The 18,681-nt window shown below is 39.8% G+C and overlaps 1 protein-coding gene across 1 annotated transcript; it reads left to right on the top strand.

Moving 5' to 3' along the window:
- The first annotated feature begins 4,725 nt into the window (after window positions 1-4,725).
- On the top strand, window positions 4,726-11,535 carry C4H9orf40 (chromosome 4 C9orf40 homolog). The gene is made up of 2 exons (XM_055578321.1): window positions 4,726-5,203; window positions 10,958-11,535. Exons 1-2 carry the CDS (start codon window positions 4,775-4,777, stop codon window positions 11,114-11,116), a joined length of 588 nt encoding a protein of 195 aa, XP_055434296.1. The 5' UTR covers window positions 4,726-4,774; the 3' UTR covers window positions 11,117-11,535.
- Window positions 11,536-18,681: the final 7,146 nt, after the last annotated feature.

The raw sequence follows: 18,681 nt of genomic DNA, 5'->3' as shown, positions 1-18,681 counted from the left end.
AATTGAAGTTTTGTGACAACCTTGTGTCTAGCAAGTCTGTCAGCATCACTTTTCCGACAGTATTTACTCACTTCATGTCTTTGTGTCATTTTGGTAATTCTTGCAGTAATTTAAATTTTTCATTATTATTGTATTTTGCTGTGGTGATCTGTAAACACTGATTTTAAGGTATTCATGTTTTAAAAGACATTTAATAGATGACAGTATAGTGTAAACATAACATTCATATGCCCTAGGAAACCAAAATATTTGTGTGACTCACTTTATTGCGATATTAGCTTTATTGCAGTGGTATCTGCAATATCTCTGATGTATGCCTCTATGTGAATATGTAAAAGCACATAGTGGACAAGTAAATGTGATTTCCATATGTGTTGACTGCTGTATACACACAAATCATTTCCACATGGGTGAAAGATTTAAATATGGAAGCAAAAATATAAAACCATAAAATGTCTAGAACTTGGAACAGGAAAGGACTTCTTAACAAGTAGTATGTGTAAACCAGAAAACAAAGCATTGACAAACTTGACTATGTTAAAATTAAGATATCAGACAGTAAAAATACAAGACATACTGGGAGGAAATATAATATTTACAACAGCTATTATTCATAAGAAAATTGCTTTCCAGGATATAAAAGAAGCTCTTCCAAATCAGAAAAAAACAACCATATCAGCTTTTTAAAGCTGCAAATAATTTAACAATCCCTTCACAAAAAGCTACAGATCCAAGTTGTGCCAAGCAGAGGCTGGCTGGGATCAGGGAGAGTGGTCTTGAAGCAGAGGTGATGGTGAAAAGGCCTACGCCTTAAGACAAAAAAGAAGCATAAACTATAAACAATGAAAGAAAAGACTGATAATGTAGACCACATTTACGTTTAGAACTTACTCAACAAGACACCATGCAGAGTAAAGAGCCAGAATTACTGCTCCAGGAATGGCCCATAAACTATGTAAAAAAATGTCCAGTTTCACTTGGGAATAACAAACAGGCCGCAATGAGATGTATCACACTGCTCAGGTAGGACCATACTAAGTTTACTGGTGAGGATGTGCCAAAAAAGGCGTCTTAATCCTGTACTAGAATAAGCTTGTAAAAAGCACTTTAGGAAGCTAGTCCAGGTGAAGTTAAACATAACGCTGTACTACTCAGGAATTCCATTTTGTAGAGACAGGCGGCTCAGTGGTAAAGAATCGCCTGCCAATGTAGGAGACGCGGGAGACCTGGGTTCGAGCCCTAGTTTGGGAAGATCTCCTAGAGGGGGAATTGGCAACCCACTACAGTATTCTTTCCTGGGAAATCCCATGGACAGAGAACCCTGGTGGGCAACAGTCCATAGGATTGCACAGAGTCAGACATGACTGAGCAACTAAACATGCATGCAGAGACATTATTGCACATGCGCCTTAGAAATTATGAAGAAGCATGCTCGTATCAGGGATTCCCCGATGTCTCAAAGAATCTGCCTGCCAATGCAGGAGACTCGGAGACATGGGCTAGATCCCTGGGTCGGAAAGATACTCTGGAGGAAGAAATGGCAACCCACTCCAGTATTCTTACCCAGAAAATTCCATGGACTAAAGGAGCCTGGCAGGCTATAGTTTAAGGGATCTAAGAGTTGGACATGACTGAGCACACACACATGTTCAGTTCAGTTTGGTTGTCGCCCAGTCGTGTCCGACTGTGACCCCATGAATCGCAGCATGCCAGGCCTCCCTGTCCATCACGAACTCCCCGAGTTCACCCAAACTTGTGGCCATCGAGTCGGTGATGCCATCCAGCCATCTCATCCTCTGTCGTCCCCTTCTCCTCCTGCCCCCAATCCCTCCCAGCATCAGAGTCTTTTCCAATGAGTCAACTCTTCCCATGAGGTGGCCAAAGTATTGGAGTTTCAGCTTTAGCATCAGTCCTTCCAAAAAACACCCAGGACTGATCTCCTTCAGAATGGACTGGTTGGATCTCCTTGCAGTCCAAGGGACTCTCAAGAGTCTTCTCCAACAACGCAGTTCAAAAGCATCAATTCTTCAGCGCTCAGCTCTCTTCACAGTCCAATTTTCACATCCATACATGGACCACTGGAAATAGCCTTGACTAGACGGACCTTTGTTGGAAAAGTAATGTCTGCTTTTTAATATGCTATCTAGGTTGGTCATAACTTTCCTTCCAAGGAGTAAGCATCTTTTAATTTCATGGCTGCAGTCACCATCTGCAGTGATTTTGGAGCCCCGCAAAATAAAGTCTGCCACTGTTTCCACTGTTTCCCCATCTAGTTCCCATGAAGTGATGGGACCAGATGCCATGATCTTCGTTTTCTGAATGTTGAGCTTTAAGCCAACTTTTTCACTCTCCTCTTTCACTTTCATCAAGAGGCTTTTTAGTTCCTCTTCACTTTCTGCCATAAAGGTGGTGTCATCTTTGAGGCATATCTGAGGTTATTGATATTTCTCCTGGCAATCTTGATTCCAGCTTGTGTTTCTTTCAGCCCAGCGTTTCTCATGATGTACTCTGCATAGAAGTTAAATAAGCAGGGTGACAATATACAGCCTTGACGAACTCCTTTTCCTATTTGGAACCAGTCTGTTGTTCCATGTCCAGTTCTAACTGTTGCTTCCTGACCTGCATATAGGTTTCTCAAGAGGCAGGTCAGGTGGTCTGGTATTCCCATCTCTTTCAGAATTTTCCACAGTTGATTGTGATCCACATAGTCAAAGGCTTTGGCATAGTCAATAAAGCAGAAATAAGATGTTTTTCTGGAACTCTCTTCCTTTTTCGATGATCCAGCGGATGTTGGCAATTTGATCTCTGGTTCCTCCGCCTTTTCTAAAACCAGCTTGAACATCTGGAAGTTCACGGTTCACATACTGGTGAAGCCTGGCTTGGAGAATTTTGAGCATTACTTTACTAGGTGTGAGATGAGTGCAATGTGCAGTAGTTTGAGCATTCTTTGGCATTGCCTTTCTTTGGTATTGGAATGAAAACTGACCTTTTCCAGTCCTGTGGCCACTGCTGAGTTTTCCATATTTGCTGGCATATTGAGTGCAGCACTTTCACAGCATCATCTTTCAGGATTTGAAATAGCTCAACTGGAATTCCATCACCTCCACTAGCTTTGTTTGTAGTTAACAGTACACTATCTTTAAAAATTTGAAAAAAACTCAAATGCTTATCAACAATGAAATGGATTCATATGGTGGGATACTGTATTTAACATGAATGAAATTACATGCATAAAAATATGAAATAAGGAAAATAAAGCAAATGACCGGATTTTAAAATTGGGTAAAATTTGAGTATTTTATCGAAGAAAACATACAGATAGTAAGTGAGCACTTAAAAAATCCTGAATATCATTAGTCATTAGGGAAATCCAATGCGATAAACTACAATGGAATACATGAGATATTATGTCCATTCAAAGCCTTACACATAAATGTTCTCAGCAGCCCCAAACTGAAAACAACCTACATGTCCACCGAAAGTGAATGAATAAACAGACTGTGATATATCCATATATATATATATATATATATATAATAAACGGCAAGTTATTCTGCCAGAAAAAGAATGAAATTTTGCCCTTTGCAACAATATGGATGGATTTAAAGGTTATTCTGCAAAGTGAAATAAGAGAAATAAATACGGTATCATTTTACTTATATGTGGAATCTAAAAAACAAAATAAATGAGCAAATATAACAGAGAAACAGTCATGCTGCTGCTGCTGCTAAGGCCCTTCAGTCGTGTCCGACTCTGTGCGACCCCAGAGACGGCAGCCCACCAGGCTCCGCCGTCCCTGGGATTCTCCAGGCAAGAGTACTGGAGTGGGTTGCCATTGCCTTCTCCAACAGTCATAGATAGAACAAACAGCCAGAGGGGAGGGGGACTGGGGATGAGAGAAAACGGGAGGAAATGCAAAGATCAAACAGAAAAGCTACTGTTTACTACCTTACTTATAATATTTCTATAATAAACAATTGGTTACTCCTAACTTCTCAAAACAGCCTTGATGTGTAGGGGCGTGGGATAATTAATTACTAATCAGGGAACAATTATTTTCCTTACATACCTTTCTCTAGAAGATCACAGTAGTTTCTCCCTTTAAATCACTTATACATAATTTTCTTCCTCACGTTTTTCTTTACTTGGCTAGTGTTTTTATTAACTATTAAAAATAAGGTTGTTCTTCTCTCATGTCCTTTGACAACACACACAGTTTTGCTCTAAGAAAGATTTTGGAATCTCACTTCTGACCACCGCGCAGAGCAATCAAGGAACGCTGCGTTTCCCACATAATTTAAAAGCCAAACATTTCAAGCTTCAATCGGAAAGCAACACAGCTACTCTGAAACCTCTGCAACGCCACTGGGCCTTTAATAAGCCCGCCTCGCCCCAGGGCGCGCACTTCCGGCCGCGGGGGCGCTCGGGAGCTCGCTCCGCGAGCCTTCACCAACCAGCGGCTCAGCCTGGCTTGCGCGAGTGCGCGCGCGCACATTTGTGCGCAGGTTCGAATCTCCGCCGCCTCGCGGTTGCTCCCCAACGTCCGGCAGCACCTCGGCGGCGGCGGCGGAGGCGGCGAGGGCTGCGCGCGCGAGCTGGGCCGGATCGGCTGCCCCGCCCCCTCCGCCCTCTGCACTTTCCAGCGGCGGCCTCGCCTGGACTCGGTCCTCGGCTTCCCTCCCGCGCTGCGCGCTCCGCCCTCGCCTTTCGCCCCCACAGGTATCCGCACTCGGCCTCCCGCGCCGGGCGGGCTCCGCCCGAGACTTCGGGGCCCATGGCCAAGCGCCGTGCGGCCGAGCCGCTGACGTTCCACGTGCCTTGGAAGCGGCTCCTGCTCTGCGACTTTCCTGAAGAGCCGCCGCCGCCGCCGCTCTGGATACCGCCGCCGGGGGCTTCATATCCCGGGCGGCCCCTCGGCTTCCCCGAGCTGCCCCGAAAGCGTAAAATCGACGCGGGGGCTATGGCTGAGCCTTCGGTTTCGCCCAGCAAGCGCCGCGACGACGGGGATACCAGCTCCCAGGGCGGCGCGGAGCGTGAGGGCCGCGGCCTGCGGACCGGGGAGTCGCAGCTGCTGCAGCCGCCCGTGCGGCCCCGCGGGCCGGGGGTGGAGCCCCGGGGTGTCCGGCCCCCGAGAGGCGGTGGCGACGATGGGGCGGGGCGCGCAGAGCCCCAGCGGGGAGACTGGGGGGCCGCAACGCGCCAGGTAGGGGCTGGTGGTGGGCTGGGCGCTTCGACGAGGTGCGGGGGCCGGGGTCGGGGAGAAAGGGTCACCCTTTCTCCCCGGCACTGCGCGTCCCGGGAAGGAACCAATCGTCCCCCTCTAAAGTCGTGTTTGTCACGACACTCCCGCCCAAGATGAAAAGCTGGGGTCCTCCCCATAAGAATGTACGCTGACACCCCCCTTCCCCCTCCTCCCCCCGCTCCCCAAGCAACACACCAAGGGCCCTAGAGCCGGCCTTGGGCAGCGTCTTGGTTCGTTACGACGGGCAGAGAGCACTAAGCTAAACTAGAGGGAAACAGACCGTTGGGTGAGGTATACACGTGGCCTTGCACCTTCAGCACTTGTGCTGTCCAAGAGTTCCACGCAGGGGCGTGGGCCATGACAGACGGGAGAGCTTGGTGAAGACTTGACCGTGAACCGCGATAAGTTAAGCTCCCCTATCAAGTTCAGAGAAAGGTGTATTGCGTCTGCCTCGGTTTAACGATGATTGTTTTCTGGAATTCGTGATCGATTTCTTTCTAAAGAGGGTGACCAGTGTAGTAGCCACCAGTTGGACGTCCTTTAAGGGATGGCACAGCTCTTTTGGTTGAGAGGAAGGGCCTCCGTATTTCGGGAAAAGGCATTAACACAGTGTTAAATTCACCCATTCCAGTCCATTTTAGTTCGCCGATTCCTAGAATGTCGACATTCACTCTTGCCATCTCTTGTTTGACCACTTCTAATTGGCCTTGATTCATGGACCTGACATTCCAGGTTCCTATGCAATATTGCACTTTATAGCGTCAGACCTTGCTTCTATCACCAGTCACATCCAAAACTGGGTATTGTTTTTGCTTTGGCTCCATCCCTTCATTCTTTCTGAGTTATTTCTCCACTGATCTCCAGTAGCATGTTGGGCACCTACTGACCTGGGGAGTTCCTCTTTCAGTATCCTATCATTTTGCCTTTTCATACTGTTCATAGGGTTCTGAAGGCAAGAATACTGGAGTGGTTTGCCATTCCCTTCTCCAGTGGACCACATTCTGTCAGATCTCTCCACCACGACCCGCCCGTCTTGGGTTGCCCCATGGGCATGGCTCAGTTTCATTGAGTTAGACAAGGCTGTGATCCTAGTGTGATTAGATTGACTAGTTTCCTGTGAGTATGGTTTCAGTGTGTCTGCCCTCTGATGCCCTCTTGCAACACCTACCGTCTTACTTGGGTTTCTCTTACCTTGGACGTGGGGTATCTCTTCACAGCAGCTCCAGCAAAGCGCAGCCGCTGCTCCTTACCTTGGATGAGGGGTATCTCCTCACCACCGCCCTGCCTGACCTTCAGCGTGGGATAGCTCCTCTAGGCCTTCCTGTGCCCATGCAGCCACCGGTCCTTGGATGTGGGGGATGTGAGTCTGAGTGAACTCTGGGAGTTGGTGATGGACAGGAAGGCCTGGCATGCTGCAATTCATGGGGTCGCAAAGAGTCGGACACAACTGAGCGATTGAACTGAACTGAACTGAATGCAGTGTTAAGTCTGATCCTATGAAAAAGGATTAGAAAATTAATCTGGTTCTTAACATCAGGCATATGTATGAAGATCTTTGGAGAGTTCCACTTCCGTGGGAAATGAGCCTGCCCCATATTGGCACGTAAGATGTCTAGATCTGTTGTCTTAGGTGTGGCAGCCACTCAAATTATGACACAACACCTGAGGTGTGACTAGTTCAAACTGAAATGTGCTCAAAGTGTAAAATACACACTAGATTTCAAAAAATTTCATATTGACAGAACATTGAAATCACTTGAAGATACTGGCTTGAATAAATTATATACTTTTAAAATATGGCCATTCAGTCAGTTCAGTTCAGTCGCTCAGTGGTGTCCCACTCTGCGACCCCGTGGACTGTAGCACGCCAGGCCTCCCTGTCCATCACTAACTCCCAGAGTTTACTCAAACTCATGTCCATTGAGTCGGTAATGCCATCCAACCATTTCATCCTCTGTCATCCCCTTCTCCTCTCGCCTTCAATCTTTCCCAGGATCAGGGTCTTTTCAGATGACAGTTCTTCGAATCAGGTGACCAAAGTCTTGGAGTTTCAGCTTCAGCATCAGCCCTTCCCATGAATATTCAGGATTGATTTCCTTTAGGATGGACTGGTTGGATCTCCTTGCAGTCCAAGGGACTCTCAATTATGGCCATTAGAGAATTTTAAATAATGTTTGTGACTGGCATTGTGTATTATTGGGCAGCTTTGGTCTCATCTTAGGAATTCAGGCAGTGTTTTGGCACTTAGGGGTTGAAACCAGGAGCTTTGCAGGTGGAAGAAGTAAATGAAGAGCTGAGACTAAAGCAAGTTCTCTTCAACCACTACATCATATCATCTGCCGCACATTTGTCCATTGTCCTAAATATCTTATACCTCAAATGCTTTGCCAATAAAAGAGAGTAGTTTTGAAAGATCTTGTTCCATGGTCGTTGGAAATTATCCTTTAGATATAATTATTATGATGAGCATTTCTACCCCAGGTATTCTTGGAATTTATAAAATTAACCTTATTTAGACTTAAATTCAAACTGCTTTTAGATGTTCAAGTCAGCTTAAGACTGAATGATAGCCCTTAGTTTTAAAGTAGAATAAAGAATTACAATTTCCAGTTAAATCATGTCATACCAATGTGCAAAACCTGAAAAAAACAAAAATCTAGGATGATAGTCATCCAGACCTATTTGGTATGGAGGTAAGTACTGTATAGTCTGAGAACTTGACTGTTTCTGTTACCCTACCCATACCTAGGCTTTCCTACCAGAGTATACTGACTGCAGTATGCCACAAATTGGTAACAGGGAAATGAAAATGGCAGGTAGGCAAAGGAATTTTTTAGTAAATTGACAGCAGACATCTGCTTAGAATCTCCTGGATGCAACCTGGATCTTCTTCCACAGCAGTGACTACATCTAGAAGCTTTCTGCTTCCTGGACTTACTATAAGCCTGAAGCAGGGAACAAACTTGTTTTGAGGGATTTCTTCATAAAGACTAGTCCCCTGTTCTCTTTCCCAGGAACCCTCATGTTCCTTTTTTTTGGTCCTTTTCCTTGACCTGCTTCTTTGTGCAAACTTAATTTTCTTCAGCTTTTTTTTTTCCACTGCCACCAAAGATGCATGATTTTTGTGTTAAGAGTCTTACAGCCAAGGGAAAATAGGATATAGCAAAAACATGTAGAAGTTAAAAAGCTTTTTCAGTTCCTGCAGCAAATGTCTTCCTTGTTCCTGTTGTTCTCAGAGCTGAAGTCCCTATCCTTATCCTTGGGATCTCATTTAGGAAGAATTTCCTCAAATATGTCCTTTCTATACGAAGGATGAAATCTAGGCAGAATGATGGTACCTGTTTCCTGTCCTAGAATCTCGAGTATTTATTGAGTTGTTTCAGGTATTTTCTTCGCTGGAGAACTAAAAACCAGGTGTTACTTCAATGAATATTCATGTATTTTCTCATGTTAGAGTCACTTTATGCAGATTCAATACTCTGTCAGTGCTGACCTTTACTGTTATTAATTGATATTTTAAATAGAAAGCAGAAATGGTATGATTTTAGTTTATAATGATACAGGTTCATCGGCTTCTTGGGATATAATAACTAGCTGTATTTGGCAGTTACAGTGCTAGACCGTAATTCGCACAAGAGCGAAGAGTCTTTTTTTATCTATAATGAAATAGACTTCAGTCAAGATGAGAGTTAGTGGGTGGTGGAGTTATCACATAAATGCAGACCTGTCCTGTGGGCAAAGTTTGTGCTCTTAGCTAGTAGGTTATACTGACCTTGTTAAGGGATCTTTTTTGATTTGTGTTTTATAAGTAGGTAATTTGAACAATAGATTTTTTCCAAAAGACAGAGAAATAGGTCATTGTTTTTAACTGTTGACTTATTAAAAAATTTTTTCTTGGCATCGTTTGGGTTATTAAATTTTTATCCCAGTGTTAAGAAATTCCCGAGGGACTCTTAATTCGCTAAGCCTTAGTGTCTAAGGCACTGAATGAACTTATTGAAAAGTCCTGTGCTCTCCATTTAAGTAACTAGCGACATGTGCCTATTGAGCATTGAAATGCGGCTAGTCTGAATAGTGCTATGCTATGCTATGCTATGCTAAGTCACTTCAGTCGTGTCCGACTCTGTGCGACCCCACAGACAGCAGCCCACCAGGCTCCCCCGTCCCTGGGATTCTCCAGGCAAGAACACTGCAGTGGGTTGCCATTTCCTTCTCCAACGCATGAAAGTGAAGTCGCTCAGTCGTGTCCGACTCTTAGCGACCCCATGGATTGCAGCCTACCAGGCTCCTCCGTCCATGGGATTTTCCAGGCAAGAGTACTGGAGTGGGGTGCCACTGCCTTCTCCGCTGAATAGTGCTGGAAGTGTAAAATACCTGGCAGATTTTAAACTTTTACTATGACAAAAATGTAAAATATCACATTAATTTTTAAAAATATTGACTGTATCTTGAAATGATGGTGTTTTTGGCTCTACTAGGTCAAGTAAAATTTTAAGATTGATTTCACATGTTTCTTTTTACTTTTTTTTTTTTTTTAACTGAAGGTACCAGAAATTTTTAAATTATATATGTGGCTTCTGTTATATTTCTGTTGGATACTGCTGCTATAGCAAGTATGAACCTAAAGTACAGACACGACTTAATAAACTAAATATATAGATATATTGATACCCATCGAGGAAAGGTGTTAACCTTCAAAGTGATCACCTTGGAAATCTGTATATAATCAATAAGCAATGCACAACGTATTTAGGGGATGCTTTTGAAATTTTGTGCCAATTTTGAAATTCTTTGGAACATCAACTTCATAGTTACTTGGAACAGTTTTATAGCCTTTAAGAATAAGCTGTTGAATTTTTATTTTTATTTTTTTATTTTTTATTTTTTTGATGTTCAAGCTGGTTTTCTTTTCTTTTCTTTTTTTTATTTTATTTTATTTTTAAACTTTACAAAATTGTATTAGTTTTGCCAAATATCAAAATGAATCTGCCACAGGTATACATGTGTTCCCCATTCTGAACCCTCCTCCCTCCTCCCTCCCCATACCATCCCTCTGGGTTGTCCCAGTGCACTAGCCGCAAGCATCCAGTATCGTGCATCGAAGAATAAGCTGTTGAATTTTTAAAGGACTCGCACTCACTTGGATTTATCAGTTTTGGTTTATTGAGTTGAAAGTCATGTCTTGAACAAACTGGTATGTTTAATAAAATGATCAGTTTCAGATTTTCTTGTTGTTTACTATATTTTTATTCTAATGTTTTTTAGAAGGTTGTCAAAATATTTTAGCCTATGTAAAATTAACCCATTAAAATTCCAAACCTCAGGGCAGAGGCCAAAAGTAAGTTTTAAGATGTGTCTATGTATTTTTTATATTGTTTTCCTCATGGAAAGGTAAAAAATTCTAAGACCATCTTCAGGCATTATTTTTGGGTTGACAAATAGAAGGAAATTCTGGGAAGAGAAGCTCTTGGAAGAGATTCTTTTAAATTTAAACTACTAGCAAGAAATACTTTCACAAATTCATGAATATGAAAATATGGATTTGCTGAGCCCATTTGATTAGGCAGAATTAATAGTTTATTTGTTGAAGATGCAAAATTAAAGACTGCAAAATCTTATGTGAGTTTGCTTTTAAAACAAAAAATGGGTTTCATGAAAAACCTCAACTTTTTCTAGACCACTGATGTGCTTTCATCTCTCTCCTTTTCACTAAAGCTCAGTGAAGAATTTTGGCAGTATAACACCTTCCAGTACTGGAGGAACCCTTTACCACCTATTGATCTGGCAGACATTGAAGATGTAAGCGAAGACAACCTGATAGAAACAGCACTGCAGGGCAAGAATGAAGTGGCTGAGATTGATATGGAGTCTTGACAGAAGGAGCTAAAGAAGTGGGTTTTTCTCAACTTGTGGAGACATCTCTTAAGTGAATTTATGTATTCTTAAGGAAAAAAGTTATTTTCCATACTTGATGTGATATCATTCCCAAACCTGAAAATAAGGAAAAGTTGTTTCAAAGATAAATGCCTGCAGTCACTACTGTACCTCCCAATGGGGATTTGTCAAGGATATAGTGCAGTTGTAGGGGAAGTACTAATGTGTGCATTCTTAAGAAAAATGTATGTATAGGTTCTAAATTTGAAGATATCAGTCTTACAAAAGTAATTTTGACAGTTACAGAAATAGATGGGAAACATTCAGATATTCCTCTTGTTGCACCAAAAAGTTAATTTGTGTACATGAAATGAATATTGTTTTATAATAACTTATTAATAAAATACTTTCTAATACACTTTATTGACTCTTTTTTTGTTGAACAAATAGCTGACTTAAACATCTGTGCAAACTTAAAATGGGGTTCTTTCTGAAACCTGGTATAGTTTTAAAAGAGCTTTCTAAATGTAAAGTTGTGAGAATGTCAGTTTGGGTAGCATGTTTGTATAACTTCCAGTAGTTAATATTTGTTAAACTTGACTTTAGGCCATCAGTTATGGATACAGAACAAAGAGAATTGAGCAGGTGATTCCTTCCCCTTCTTTCCTAAGATAAGAAGAAATTTATATTTCTTTTTATGTTTTTATTGTTATTTCTTGATTTTGAATTGCTTTGAGGACATGGTGTTTATTGCTTATTATCTAGACTTGTAGTCATCAACACTTACAACTTTCAAAGATTTTGTATGGGCCCCACTCTTGAGAGATTCTCATATAATTGTTCTGAGGTGGGCTTGGGTATAACTTTTTTTTAAGCACCAATCCTTCTTCCTCCCATTTCTCAAATGTGCAGACTGGTTTGAGAACCAGTAGACTAATAGTAGGTTTTCCTGTTTAAAGGAGATAACTAATGAGCTGAAGCACTGCCTTCTTAATTAGCTTTGTTTTTATTTTGCTCTGTTGATGGCTTTGTTACAACTAAATTGTTGTGTTATGAGTCTTTCATTGTTAAATTAAGCAGTTTGTGTTTTCAGTTATATTAGTATCAGTAATTAAGTTAATTAACTTTTGTACTGTATCCAGAGTGTTGGCTTTGTAATTGACTGACTTGTCTTTGTATGTTTTTTGTTGTTGTTAATGACATTAGATCCAAAATTTAGGAAGGATGCCATTGAAAAAAAAAGAAATCCTAGTGTGTACTGTGGAGTGTGTACTGTAGCATTTAAATATGAGCTGACATTAGTAAGAGTATTCTAGAAGAGAAGACAAACGTGTATAGCTAAGTCTTTGGGGTCAGGTATGGTTCAAAGTCTTGTCCTACTGCTTTCTACCTATGTAATATTAATTTGGGCTTCCTTGTTGGCTCAGATGGTAAAGAATCTACCTGCAAGGCGGGAGACCTGGGTTTGATCCCTGCTTGGGAAGATCCCCTGGGAGAGGGCATAGCAACTCACTCCAGTATTCTTGCCTAGAGAATCCACATGGACAATTATTTTTCATCTCCAAGCCCCAGATGTGTCAGCTTGTAAAATTAGAATAAATAGTATCTATCTCAGACTGTATTTATTGTGAAACAATATACTAAGTACCTGCATCATCTTGTCTAATTCTCATAATATTCTTAAAGGTACAAAAAAAATATTTGGAATGAATGTGCTTCCTATAGTTGCACTTCATTCCGCTTTAAATTGCTACTAGAAGTTTTAAGGAGAAGAGCTGGAATTTGAAGAAATAGCAAAGGAACTGTGGAGTGGAGGGTAGCAGTTAAAGTCAGTGAAAAGGGGAAACTTTCTTCCTGCTTTATAGTTAATCCTGAGGGTAAGGTACCCTTTTGTTTTGGGAAGGTGTCCATTTTTTTGCACTGCTCTTCCTAGTGCCTGAACAATGCCTGCCACATAGTAGACAGTTGCATGAATGAATGAGTGTGTGCTCTTATCTGTTGAGAAGGTCATGCCGGCAATTTTAGGCCATTTCCCTTAGAAGTGTATACAAAAGGTTTGTTGTAGAGATCCAATAGACATTGGAAATGTGTTGTTTATTATATTTATTATATAATAACTAAGACTATAAGGACTAAGATTTCTCCCAAATGAGCAATAAGAGATGGTTTACTTTGACAAGAAATTTCATAGGATACCACATTGCAGTGTCTGAGTGAAGATGCAGAGTAGCTTGGATATCTTTTTCAAGGATATGTCAAAAAGCATTAAAACCATAAGGTAAAGATTCAGGGGAAATACTTGCTGTTATTATGTTAAAAGTTTTAGTATTTTATGTAGGTGTATATGTATTTTAGTAAAATGTAATAAAATTTATACATATATATTAATACATAAAATATGTATAATATACACATACAGGGTATGTATGTGTGTGTTTACATATATAGAGAGATTTGAAATAATTTTGTCCTTTAAAAGAAAAAATTGGTCGCCTCAGGTAACTTGGCAAAATAACCTTGTGGATAAATTGAAATGGAAATTAAAAAGTAGTTTTTTTTTTTTTTTTTCTTTAAGTTGTATGCCCTTCACTCAGATTCCCTAATGTAGTATCTTACATTATCACAGTATGATTATGAACATGAGGGAATTAACATCAGTATAATTCTATTATACTTTTATGAGGACATGGAAAGAGTGACATCAGACATCTTCTTTAAAGAATGTATGTCAAAAACTTAAAGGGAAGATTCAGATTTTATTGCTGTCTTACTAACATCCCTTTTCTGGCTCAGGATTCAATCCATGTTATATGTTTAGTTATATCTCTTTAGTCCTCTTTACACAATTTCTCAAAATTTCTTTGCCTTTCACGACCTTGGTACTTTTTGAAGAGGACCGGTTAGTTATTTCATCAAGTGACACTTGATTTCTGTTGATTTGTCTGATATTTCCCATAATTATGCATTTTTTATAAGAACTTCATAGAAGTGTTGGAGGCACTGGATGTCAGTTTGTGTCATTGGTGATTGTAACTTTGATTAGTTGGTTAAGGTGGTGTCTGCCATGTTTCTTTCTTGTAAAGTTACAGTTTTCTCCTCTAATTAATAATTCACTTCCAGAAAAGTTTTTTTGAAACTATATAAATTTCTCATTCTGCACACAAGTTTTAGAAGCTTCATGATTCTTGCCTGAAATACTTATTTCTCTGGTATATGTCAAATGTTAATTTTCTGTTTCCATCATCTCTACTATATTTATTGGAATTCTCCTGTAAGGGAGAGCTTTCCTTTCATCCTCATTTCTATAGTCAATTGATTATATCAATATAGACTAATGAGTATATATTTTATCCTATGAGTTATAATCTGTTGCTATCATTAGTTACACAAATCCCAGGTTTAATCATTGAAAGTCTCTTCAAGTTGGTTCTTTTGCTCTCCCCCTTTTAAAATGTATTTTGTTATTTATTGTGTGAATACTGGTTAATATTGGCAGAACACTTTTGCACTTACAAGGTGAAGGATGGCAATCAGTGCCAGCTGTGGCATCACTATGTTACTTAACAATTTGAGTCTTGTTTTTCTCCTCAGAAAATGGAAACACTAATACTTACCTCAGAGGAACAGAGTTGAAGTGAAATGACATGGTAATTGTGGGGAACCCATAATTGCCACTAAATACATATTTCTCTTCCTTTACAGTACCTGAAGTGCATGTATTCATTATCTTTCTGATAGTTAACTATTAGTGATACAATACCTAAAGTTGACTGAGGTAAACACTCTACAAAGGTCACTTTTAAAGAATTTCAGCTATTATCTGGAGTCTACAGACCTAAACAATAATATCATAACAGTTTATATTTGTTGGTTGTATGACCCCATGATAGGCCGAGATGGATCCCAAGATTCCCAGCCCCTGTTGTGACATCCATTTATTTGATCAAACACTAATTTAGGTACTACTGTGACTACTTTGCAGATGTTACTAAGGTCTCAAATCAGTTGATCTTAAGATAGGGAGGTGAACTAGATGGGCCTGATACAAATCACACAAGCCCTTTAAAAATGAGTAGACAGGTTAGAGACAGAGGAAGTCAGAGAGCTACGAAGTGTGGTAGGGGTTCAATAGGAGAGTAATTCTCTGGCTTTGAAGATTGAGGGAGCCCATGTGTAAGAACCTGAGAGCAATCACCAGAGGCTGTGGGTAAGTCCTTGTGGCCACCCAGAAAGAAAATGGGACCTCAGTCCTACAACCTCAAAGATCTAAACTCAGCCAACAACGTGAATGAACTTGGAAGTGGATTCTTCCAAAGAACTTTGAGAAGGCGCATAGCCTGGCTGACATCTTGATTTCAGCTTAATGATACTCTGAACAGAGAACATTACATGTCAAACTGGACTTCTGACATACAAAAGTGAGTTAATTCAGTGGTTCCAGATTTTGGGCACCGGAGACCACTCTCGGAGAGGACAATTTTTCCACAGACCACGGTTGTGTCTGAGGGTGATGGTTTGGGGATGATTAAAGCACATTTATTGTGCAATTTGTTTCTCTTATTGCATCAGCTCATCAGGCATTAGATCCCAGATTTTGGGCACCCCTGAGTTAAGTGAAGAGGTTTGTTTTTCTAGACTGCTTAGTTTGTGATAATTTTATTGCAGCAATAGAAAGCTAATAGAGACCCCATAACTTTTTAGCACTTCCTTATCTTCTCACACAAGATGTCTGCCACAGATGTTTCTCTTGTAAATTCTCTACCCTAGTTTTGAAATTATTTCTTCAAAAAGCCCTGACTTCTTTATTAGAGAAAGGTATTTAGAAATGAAGAGCTCAGTGCAAGATATACTCGTTGGTATTGGGTATCGTTGCTTTCTAGGTCCTCTCAGCTGACAGAACAATAAAATATATTTGTGTACACAACTGTATGTATTTCTATATCTATCTGAATATTGTGTCTATATCTGTATAAATATTTTTTATTTTTGGCTGCACAGCTTGCGCGATCCTAGTTCCCTGACCAGGGATTGAACCCTGCAATGCTAGCACCGAGTCCTAAACCACTGAACCATCAAGGAATCCTGTACATCTTTTTTTAATGGATTTTAAAAATATTTAAAAACACATGAATTCGTATGGCGCTTCTCAGGTTTCACTAGTGATAAAGAATCCACCTGCCAGTGTGCAAGAGGTATTAAGAGATGAAGGTTCGATCCCTGAGTTGGGAAGATCCCTGTCTGGAGGAAATGGTACCCCACTTCAGTATTCTTGCTTGGAAAATTCCACAGACAGAGGCGCCTGGTGGACTACAGTCCATGTAGTCACAAAGAATCAGATAGGACTGAGCGTCTAAGCACATGAGTTCATATTGATGCAGTATGGCAGGGTTCATTTTTATCTTCCCCTCTTTCCTTATTTGTTAACTCTTCTCCAATTGTGAGAAAACTGGGCTGTTTATCCAGAGTATAATTATTTACTCAATTCTTGCCTCAAATATATATATATAACATAATCTAAATTATTAATAATAATCTAAAATTATTAATTATTTTTACTTCTGTAAAAAGCAGGGAGGCTAATTAGATTAAAATACACTTCTTTTTGTCTTTGGTCTTTGGATATTCAATTAAAATACTGTTTTCCAAAGTTACTTCAGTAGGTTCTTATTTCCCATCCCTCTCTTCAAAAGTGGTTATGTTATTTGTTTGTAATATAGTTGGGTTCAATTGTTTCTGTTTTGACTTTACATCTTTGTTCTTTTAATTTTATAAGTTTGTAAAACATCCACATAGTTCTACAAGTCAGAACTATATAAAAATGTATAATCAGAGAAGTCGTTCCCACTACATCTTTTACCCTACTCTCATTCCCTTTTTTTTCCCACTTTATTCTCACCCCTGAAAGTGAAACTCTCATTAATTTCTGATTTGTTCTGTTGTTTTTATTTGTGCACTAATGGGCAGGTAGACATGGAATTTCTTTTCTATATATAATATATATATATATATATATATATATAAAATTCATACAAATTTATTATGAAACTATGATTCTAATAAATGAGTAATGGATTAAACTGCAAAAAAAATAGTTTACAAAAAAAATGAACATGAGCAAAATATTTTGGTTGAGATCTGTCTGCATCTGTCTAGATGGTTGTCCATCAGGTAACTGCATCAGTATTTATTCACCAGTCCTCTATCAAACTGTAGAATTGTTTCCAATCTTTTCTGTTACAGATAGTGCCACAATGAATTACTTTGTGCATCAAAAAAAAAAAAAAATTTCTAATAGATTGTGGTCCTAAATTTAATATAAATTGGAAAAAGTTGCAGATAATGCTTTAGTTTTACTAACACCTTTTTAAAAATTTTTTATTTATTTTAGTTGAAGGCTAATTACTTTACAATATTGTAGTGGTTTTTGTCATACATTGATATGAAACAGCCATGGGTTTACATGTGTTCCCCATCTTGAACCCCCCTGCCACTTCCCTCCCCATCCCATCCCTCTGGGTTATCCCAGTGTACCAGCCATGAGCACCCTGTTTCATGCATCGAACCTGGACTGGCGATCTGTTTCACATATGATAATATACATGTTTCAATGCTATTCTCTCAGATCATCCCACCCTCGTCTTCTCCCACAGAGTCCAAAAGACTGTTCTATACCTCTGTGTCTCTTTTTCTGTCTCACATATAGGGTTATCGTTACCATTTTTCTAGATTACATATATATCTAACACCTTTCTTAAAAGCAATTTGATGATATGCCTTACTATAATTTGAACAGGTCATTCTATATAGGAAAATTATCCTAAAAATAATCAGAAAATTAAATGTGCACTTATATATCACAGTATTATTTATAATAGTAGAATATTATAAATAAATAATAGCTTTGAAGTGAATGGATGGATAATTTAAGTATCTATAACAGAATGAAACCATAATGTTATTAAGAATTTTAATGATATAGAAAAATGCTTAAAAATATGTGAGAATAGGGACTTCCCTGGCAGTCCTGTGATTAAGACTCTGTGCTCCCAATTTGGAGTGCCTGGGTTCAATCCCTGGTCAGGGAACTAGATCTCACATCTGTCATGCCACACTTAAGACTTGGGACAGCCAAATATTTTAAAAAATAAGTGAGCATAAAATTAGGTCTTTAAGGGCTGATCAAGGTGCAATAAACTCAGTACATTCTTTCTCTTTCCCACTAATTACAACTAAAAACTTCAGCAAAAATAGATCTGTGGTCTCTGAAAACTAAATGAAAACTACTGGATTGGAAGCAGAAGTCAAATTTGGCAAACCAACTCATACAATGTTAAGTTTTCTGGTTTTATTTCTTACCCTTTTCCCCAGCTTTGAATAAAGAGTAAACACTCAGCAGAACTACTGTGGCAGCGTGGGCAGTCCAAATTCTGAGAGAAGCTTCATTTTTGGGGTAGAAGACCAAGAAAGAAAGCTGCTTTGAGTAGAAGAAAGAATTCTGGAGATAAGAGAGCTGGTAAGTACATAATTCTGTAATTCTGTATATAAACTGGCACTAGTCCTGGGCT

The sequence above is a fragment of the Bubalus kerabau genome, chromosome 4, assembly GCF_029407905.1.
Source record: "Bubalus kerabau isolate K-KA32 ecotype Philippines breed swamp buffalo chromosome 4, PCC_UOA_SB_1v2, whole genome shotgun sequence".
Classification (NCBI taxonomy): domain Eukaryota; kingdom Metazoa; phylum Chordata; class Mammalia; order Artiodactyla; family Bovidae; genus Bubalus; species Bubalus kerabau.
Note: the sequence above shows the minus strand (reverse complement) of the source record. Positions and strands in the feature narration are given on the sequence as shown.